Raw genomic sequence first — 8,901 nt, 5'->3', positions numbered from 1 at the left:
ATTGAGAAATTATTTCCCATAACACCACTGTGAAAATTGGTCTCACACACACAGACACACACACAGACTCCCAGCATTCACCCGTGCGTACGGAGTCGAAACTGAGTCCGCAGCAGGCGCCGCCTCTCGGGGAGCCTCCCACCAATGGAGTCGGTCCTGAGGCGGGACGATGACTATCCGATGTGCTGGCAACAGGTTGCACTGGTAGCAAGGGACGGGGGGGGGAAGAGAGAGACATTTCCCGATGTCCTCAGTTCATTGAGTAACATCTTCTTCATCCCATCAACACTGTACACAGAGCTGCTGCTGCTGTTAGACCCACACAGGAGTACTGAGGAAGGTTCGGATCAGCTTTCACAGGTGCAGTACAATAAGTATCCTACTACTTTTTTTTACACAGCTGCTGCCTATTTACTGTACATTTACTTTTGTAGGGGGCGGGAAGTGAGCAACACTGTAAGCTCTGTTTTGCTGAGCGGGCATGTTTTATTCCATTTGGACAAGCAGGGATGGACACCTGTGGCTTTGTGATTAGATTTGGCAGCGGACTTCCCATGCTCAGCTTTTTACTTACGGTAATGACAACAAGCATCTGGCGGGAGGGGGGGCTTGTGTTGTTCGCTTTTTCAAACGTTTGCTTGCAGCTCTGTGTGTGTGTGTGTGTGTGTGTGTGTGTGTGTATGCGCCTATAATTGGATCTCACCGCGCTGCGTAAAGAGGATATGAGAGGTTATTATAGTAGGTAAACGCTTCTAATAGGATGCGACGGCGTCTCGCAGCAGGTGCGTCGCTTGTTTACCTTGCTGCTCAGCTCGTGGTCCCGCTGGCTCGAGTAAACAACCCGGTGGTGGTTTCGACGCGCACGCACCGATACTGGCTGACCGGATAGGTGGGTGTGACGCAATTAATCCAGGAGCAGACAGGTGCTGGGGGGTGGGGGCGGGGGCCGGGGTGCGGGTACTCTGCTGTCATTGTTTCTCCCGTCTAAAGAGTCTTTATTTGACGTGTTTATATGAATTTGAAAGTGATATTATTTAATTTATCTGTCAAGCCGAGTAGATAATCTCACGCCTGCCAAGAAAATACAATGTAAGGCTTTTGTATTGATTAGATGTACGTGGCTGTAAATAAAGGTCAGATAAGCCTCATATCCTTGACACTTTAGCTTACAACTGATAACCCACCAGCTGGTGAGGTTGTTGCTGTTCCCTGATCCCTTTCAGTTACATGTAAAAAAAATAATTGGTAACACTTTGTTTGGATGTTACATTTTAAATAAAATTTCTGGCATTACACCACTGTGATTAAGGTTTGGTTAGGTTAGGTTTAGGCACAAAGAAACATCTTGGTTAAGGGTATGTTCATGAATCGTCACATATACTCAGATAACATACACATAGATATATCTGTTAAACATCTGCAGACAAAGTAAAACAGTTAAAATGTTACAAATGTCTGCAGACCATCCAGGTAAAGTGTTAACATGCTTCAGAAATAGGCCTGAACAAAAATGTGTGCTTGGGGGCACGCTTCAAGCTGAGGTGTTTATGTAAACATGTACCTTTAATGAGGGACTAGTGTCACCGTGTTGTTGCTGTTTTACACAAGAGAACCTGCACCTCCTCAACACACCCTAGTATGCTGGTAGCTGCAATACTTTACATTTTACTATGTTGAAATGGCCTGTTTTTGTTATTGAGTAATGCTGGCTGACAATTCAGTATTATCATTTTATTGGAATAGTGTTGGCATATGTTCATATAGTGTAATTCTGTTATCTAAATGTATGTATTCCAAGCAAATTATATTTAGAAACAACAAAATTAGTTAATTAAGGTTTTGTTTTAGTTGTGAATAGTTACATCTGATGTAATGCATAATAAACACCGTGAATCGAACACTGAACATCAATTTGATTATATTATAGGATTGTGCATATTATGATTTATTAATTGATTTCAGAAACTGATCATTATTTTCATTATTGATTGAGGTATCAGGCTATAAAATGTCATAAAGTAGTGAAAAATGCCCTTCCGAGAGCTCAAGTTGATGTCCGCCCATTGTTTGTTTTGTCCAACCAACAGCCCAAATCCCACAGATATTCAATGTACATGGATATGAACTGAGAAAAGACAAAAATCCAAATTTTTAGAGGTTGCAACCAGCAAAAGTTTTGAGTTTTAACTTGGAAAATTACATAAACGATTACATCAGCTGTTTTTTTTAATTACTTTCAATCAATTACTATCTGTTTATTGATTTATCAGCTAATCGTTTCAGTTGTAATATTCAACCACAAAATCACCCAGCCCCAGCATCAGAGTAACTCGTCTCCTCGCTCAGATACCCAAGGGCAGGAGGAACTGGGGAGAAAGCTGAAGATCAGAAGCGAGGTAGGAAGCAGACGGAGGGTGCACGAACAGAGGAAAAAGGAGCAATGCCTGCTCAGTGAGGAGAAAAGGGAAGAGCGATGGCAGATAGGCCCGTTTGGTGACATTCCTGTCTCTGTTGACACAGCCATTCCTTGTGACAAGAGAGAGAGCATGAGAGGAGGTGAACCTGTTGTCACCAAGCAGTGCTCAGCTACTGGTTGCTGAACGTGTACAACAACTGAGCCTTTGTTGAAATTTACCCAAGGAACATGTTTACACCTGAGAGCTTTCTGTGTGGCCAGTGATAAGCCGCTGAGGGCCGAGCACCTTGACAACAAATAGACGATCATATCATCCCTTTTCTATAAAAAAGATTTTCCAAAATAGCTTTTGAGTAACCAATTTTTTTCAAATTTGTTTGCCTGTTGTTATGTTAGGACAGTGGAATTCATTTGTTTTTGTATTTTTAGTCCCCAGTTTGTCGTTTTCTTTTAATTAGTCTCTTCACTTTGTATTTACTGCCTGTGTGGACAGTTTTCCACCTTTGTAGGCTTTACGGTGAACGCTGCCCTAGTTCTCAGTTTCCTCTTAATCTGTCCTTATTAATACAAATGCAAACCACGCGCAATGCCGAGTGTAAAGGGAACGTCTGGAATCCTAAGAATGTTTTTTAGGAGAGACAAAGGCTGACTTTGATTCACCAATCTAACCTCATTGCCAGTCAAGGAGCTTCGTGTTACACTATAACCAGCAGTCAGATAGGGTCTGTTACATTTTAATTCCTGTGAGAGTCACATCTGTAAGTGCTGTAGGAGTGGACAAAGGAAACAGACTGAGGTTAAGGTGTGACGGTGAGCTCTGTAAAGCAAAACTCAGCTTTAGCAGCGCTTAAATACAAGAAAAATGCTTTCATGTGACAGCTGTTACAGAAGTGTTTTAACAGGATTCCACATTACTTAGTACCTCCTTGCCACTGATAAAGAGACACTGAAAGGAGTGATGCTTATTAGATCGAGTACCTGCAACCAGATGGGCAATGCACAGCAGGTTTGTGCTTATGTCTGTGCACACCCTTGCGTATGTGTGTGTTTATGTGCATATGCTCGAGCCGGTGTGTGCGTGTGTGTGTGTGTGTGTGTGTGTGTGTGTGTGACTGTGACTGTGCAGCTCAAAGTAAACAGTCTACGCCTGAGTGACTCTCCTCTGAAGTCTGGTGACTGGGGAGACTCTGGCAAAGGCAGAGGGAGAGAGCGAGAGAGAGGGGAGGCCCATTCCTGACATAGCCCCCAGTGTTTAATGCTCCACAGAGCCTGGACAATAGGAGGAGTATTCACCTTCTCATAGTGTTCATCACTAAGCTCATTTTCAGAGCATATAAGGTGGACATGCTTTGGTTGTGCTGCTAACATTGTACCAAACACTGAGTTGTTTAAATTTAGTGCACAAACCAAACATTGAGGCAAATATTTTGATAATCAATTTATCTTTTCAGTCATTGCTTAAGCAAAAATGGCAAAAAATATACCGGTTCCAGCCTTTCAAATGTGAGAATTTGATCATATACAATACAACAGAATATCTGGTTAATTATAGTGGGCCTTTTTTTTTTTAACAATTTTCTGACATTTTAAAGACTTCAAATAAGTAATGGTCAGATTAATTGATACAGGACCCATCATGCAATGATTAGTATCATTTTGTTTGACCATCCTTTCCTTGTAAATACTTACATCTTTCAAACTCCCCCAATTTGAAACGCAGACATAGAAAACGTCATCCAACTATAATCACTGGCAAAGTAGCACTCCTCACCACAAGTAAACTGACATTTATGTGTAAAACCAGTGGAATTCCCCTTTAACACATTATTTACATTTATTTCTCTGTCAGTATCAGGATGTTTTTTTTTATTTGTTACTGGCCACTAGAAGTGCAAATATATCTACCATGTCAAGTCAAACAGCTACACACCTATACAGTAAGATCCTTGTTCCTTGTTTTCCCAATATCAAAGTCAAAACGACATTTAGATTTCTCTCTCCCTCTCCGCTTTCCATTTGTTTGAATATCTGATACAAAATACCAAAAACTCAATGAATGAGTCAAAGTCCATTTTTGCCTCTTTAATAATGACTGGGTGAAAACATCGACACAGTCAGCATGCCTTTGTAAACTAGAGGCTACATATCGATTACTTCAGTGTGTTTGTGTGTCTCATACACACCCGGTCACACTCCTGCTCTCTGTTTCCTCTGTTTTCAGAGCACACCCTTTTGAAAAAGTAGGCCTCAACCTGTACAAAGAGGTTCTTAGTGCCCCAGTGGCATATTTCACATGGCATGAATACAATTCATTCTGGTGGAGAAAGAATTAAACCTGTAGAGCAGCCAGAGAAGATGTCTGCTTCATCAAGATATACCAGTAAGCTGATATGTTAGCCGAGTCACAGTAACTCCATGTGGGAAGAAGTGGAAAATCTATACAAAAGCCAAGAAAACTGTTGTAAGACGGAGGGACACATGCAGGTTAAAAGGGGACATCTGAGCGAGTGATTCATTTTTGTTAAACCCGAAAACAGCAAAACCAGAAGGACAGAAGCACATCTTAACAGTGCATCCTAATAGCAGCAGCTGTTTTTTTAAAGGGAATTTCATGTCCAGAGTTCTCATTGCTTTCAAAACTTGTTCCACTGATTTACATGATTTGCATTTCTGCTGTTTCCCGTCCCTGTCCGCCAGGCTGTTTGTACAGAAACCAGGAAGTCAACATGAGCACTCTCTCCACTGACAGGAAGCCTCTTGTGGATTATGGTGTTCAGATCCGCTTCATCAAGGACCTCCATGACACAGGTGGAGGTTATCCTGATAAGTCCAAAGGAAACAACACTGCAACTCCTCCTTCCAATAAGTATGGGGTGGCAGTGCGGGTTCAGGGTATCTCTGGGCAGCCTTATGTGGTCCTGAAAGATGGCGAGAAAGGGGACTCTTACGGAGTTCAGCTGAACACTCCCACCTCCAGCTCAGGCCCACCTTCACCTTGCAACAGCCTCCCCAAAGTAAATAAAGAACTGGCAGAAATCACAAACCCCTATAGCCCTGCTGTAAGTACATCACGCTCCCCTGTTTCTGCGGCCGAGGATGAGGATGGGGAGATTTTTGGGAGCCCTCTCAAAAGACCTCCTGGGGACGGTCAAGCAGGAACACAAGGGGAGGAGGAGGGTGGAACTGGCAGAGAAAGACCGGCAGAGAGGTCAAAAGCTGAACCCCAACTCAAAGCAAAAGCCAGTGACGCAGATGAAAACAAAGATTGGACTAGTAAGGAGGAGTATAATGAAGCAGGGCTGAAACCTGTCAAACTAAACGCTGTGGGACCAAGAGGGTTCCAGCAAAATGGCTCTGGTTTCTCTGGCTCTTTGGGGAGATACAGCGGGAAAAAACTGGGTAAAAATACCCCTTCGGAGCCTCCACCTCCAGCATCAACTGGTGACAAGCCCGTCCCAGCAATCGACACCAACTCCTTGGCTCCCATCAACAAGCTCATTAATAAGTTTAACAGTGGGACGCCAGGCAGCGCCCCACAGGCGAGAGGCCGCTCCGGAGCAAGGCAGCGACTCAGGTTTGACGAGCGCAGACGGTCCAGGAGTCTTGATGCTAGAAAAGATGTTCAGCCTGAGGTTTCCCTTCCCTCTCCCAGCTCCCCGACTCCAAATCCCTACGCTACTCCTCTGTCTGCCTCCTCCAATTTGTTGACGTCATCTGCCCCAGCGAGCAGCAGCCTAGGAAGGAGCCCTGCATCCGTTGCCAAGGTGACAGCACTCGAGGCTCCCAAACCGAGCTTTAAGTCACCAGGGAAGTTTGTTACCAAGGACACCACTCCAACTGTGGCAAAGAAGCCTGTAAGTAGCAGTGATTGTGAGGTTAGGAGTTATTTGCAGGTATTAAATTGTCTCTTTGTTTTGTGTCTTACTTTGCTTACTCTCTATTTAAAGGAGATACTTCCGAGGAGCCTGAGTCAAAGCAAAGAGGTCCTCAGTGGGGAGGAAACTCAAGTTAAGCAAGCTATTTTCAACATCCTTAAAGATGGGTAAATAACCTACACACATAAAATGAATGGCTGGAGTTACTGTTACTGTATGGATGCATGTGTTCTTCCAGTCTAACCCCTCTGTCCACTGTTCCCTGATTAGCACCAGTGAGAGCGAGGGATCCCTCAAAAGAAAGGTCAACCTCATCTATGACACAACCGGCGGTTTAAAGGTACGACAAAAAGCTCATGTTCATAAAGTCAATGAAGCAGTTCCATTCACAGAGAGTTATATAAAAAAGATTGATACAACTCTCATGTCTGTAAGGTAAATATTGAGCTACAACCAGCAGCTTGTTAGCTTAGCTTAGCATAAAGACTGGAAACAGGTGGAAACAGCTAGCCTGACTCCGTTTAAAGGTAGCTAAATCAGCCTACAGCCTCTTAACATGCACTAAGCTAAGCGAAGCCCAGCAGCTGCTGGCTGTAGCTTCATATTTACCATACAGACATTAGAGTGGTATTGATCTTCTTATCTAACTCTCAGAAAGAAGGCGAATAAGCATATTTCACAAAATGTCAAACTATTTCTTTAAAACCTAATTATAGACCAGATCTATAGCGCAAACCTTGAAACATAATGTATTTGAATACAACTGCTGTGTGATTGTAATTGAACTAGTAGCAGTAGTTGCTTTAAAGCATAATTAATTCAGTTTTCCAACCTACAGTCTTGCCTATTAATAAAAATCCCAGCATTGCACAAATTTATGATAACACGTCATCCAATTAGTTGTTGTGGTTTGCAGTTTCAGCATGTTGGTCAAACAAATGGTTGGAAAGTAATGGTGTCTGGAATGAGTCTTCTTCTCAACAGAGCAGCTCTTGTAATGGAGCTAACAGATGGTTGGCAGCCTGTCCTCTTTTCTGAGGATATGAAGTTTCTATTCCATTCACTTTGTCTCCGAGGATCCTCTTTTGGCAGGCCAAAAAATGTGAAAATTAAGCAGCATGCTGTGTATTCCTCTGTCAATTTTGGTGCCATCTTTGCTCCTTTGTGCTCCTGTGACACCTTATTAAAATAGATTGCCATGGTTTTTATGAGCACACTACTTCCTCTTAATTTGCAACCCTTTGCATAAATCTACATACAGAAGATATTCTTTGTGTCCTTAGCTTCTTATATTACACGCACTTGATTATGTATGATGTCTTGTTATGTACTTGTGACCATGGCTGCCTGTGAATTATTAGCCCGTCTTGTCTCTTGGCAACGGTGCACCTGCAGAGGAAAGCCGTTGAGGGCTCAGTGTGTGTGGAGGACGCGGTCATTGAGAGCCATCAATAATTGAGTTGGACTGGAACCCTGCACCAGCTGGGGGTTGGCTTTGCCGGATGGGACAGATCCTTCTCGGAGGAGTCTTGTTGTACAAAACCTCTGTGTTTTTCATGATGCTAACCGCGCTGCCCTTTTCTGGTGGGTTTAGTGGCTAATTTCTCCTCCAGCAGTCATCCCAGACTCTTCAGAAGTGATAACAGCTACTGAAATATCCACAGCCAGCATCAACATGCAGGATGTTTTTGCCTGAGGCTATTTATTCTCCAGCTCTGCCACTAAACCAAAACACTGGCTTTTGTCTGTATAAAGCCAAAACATAAGATCAGAGCAGGATCAAATGAGTGTTTGTTATAAAGGGCTCATCCAAAGATTGTTTTGGGTGTAGATGCAACCGATGTCCAGATTATTCTTTCTTCTTCGTTACTTGCCTAGCCTTTTATTTTAGAGAGTTCTTTGCATTTCGCAGTGTACTGACTCACTAAAGTGTAATGTAAAGCATGGTTCACATTCCCTCTGTGTCACTAATGTCATAGGCTGTTTCTAAGTGCTTGTGGTGTGTTTTGACTGATTTAATGCAGTGTTACCAGGTAATGTGTGTCACTGGGAGAGTGATGGAGTTAATGTACTCACGCCCTGTTTGTTCACCTGGTTAATTGAGGATCAGATGCTGGTTGTGTTGGGTTACCTTCATTCAAGATAGTGATATACGTGTGTGTTTGTATAGAGAGTGATCACAATCAGTCTTGAAGGACTAAAGCGCTCGTTCACCCCTTAAACACGAAGCTATGTCTTCTTGCAACCCCTCATCAGGTTGCACATGTTAACAGGTTGTTTTATTTGAATAGATTTTAGGCGGAGATATTTTGGTTGCTCCTGGCACCGTAAATAAATAAATAATAAAATGTCTCCCTATTTAATTTTTGCATGGACAATGTCATGTGATGCACATTTGTAGCTTGGATCAGCATGAAACTCGCCCGGTAAAAATATCAGTAGAGAAGATCAAGAGAAAATATCTGGTTCTTTGATTAAAAAGGTTGAAAGTACAAGTGCAATTAAAATCGAGTTACTAAGTTAAAACTAAGTTAACTACAATAATTGTGCTTAAAATTATGTTAACAGGTAGTGGAAGTTAACCATTATGAGAAACTGATTTTACAAATG

The 8,901-nt window shown here is 42.6% G+C and overlaps 1 protein-coding gene across 2 annotated transcripts in view; it reads left to right on the top strand.

The window, feature by feature from the left end:
• Window positions 1–193: 193 nt before the first annotated feature.
• The window catches only part of cgnb (cingulin b), a 21,512-nt gene continuing 12,804 nt past the window's right edge, over window positions 194–8,901 (top strand). For both annotated transcript variants that reach the window (XM_051389611.1, XM_051389610.1), the window contains exons 1-4: window positions 194–360; window positions 5,114–6,270; window positions 6,364–6,458; window positions 6,562–6,631. In XM_051389611.1, the coding sequence (XP_051245571.1) occupies window positions 5,143–6,270; window positions 6,364–6,458; window positions 6,562–6,631 (1,293 nt within the window). In that variant the 5' untranslated portion in view covers window positions 194–360; window positions 5,114–5,142. The remainder of the gene's footprint in view (window positions 361–5,113; window positions 6,271–6,363; window positions 6,459–6,561; window positions 6,632–8,901) is intronic.

Source organism: Dicentrarchus labrax, unplaced genomic scaffold (genome assembly GCF_905237075.1).
Source record: "Dicentrarchus labrax unplaced genomic scaffold, dlabrax2021, whole genome shotgun sequence".
In the NCBI taxonomy this organism is placed as follows: domain Eukaryota; kingdom Metazoa; phylum Chordata; class Actinopteri; family Moronidae; genus Dicentrarchus; species Dicentrarchus labrax.
Note: the sequence above shows the minus strand (reverse complement) of the source record. Positions and strands in the feature narration are given on the sequence as shown.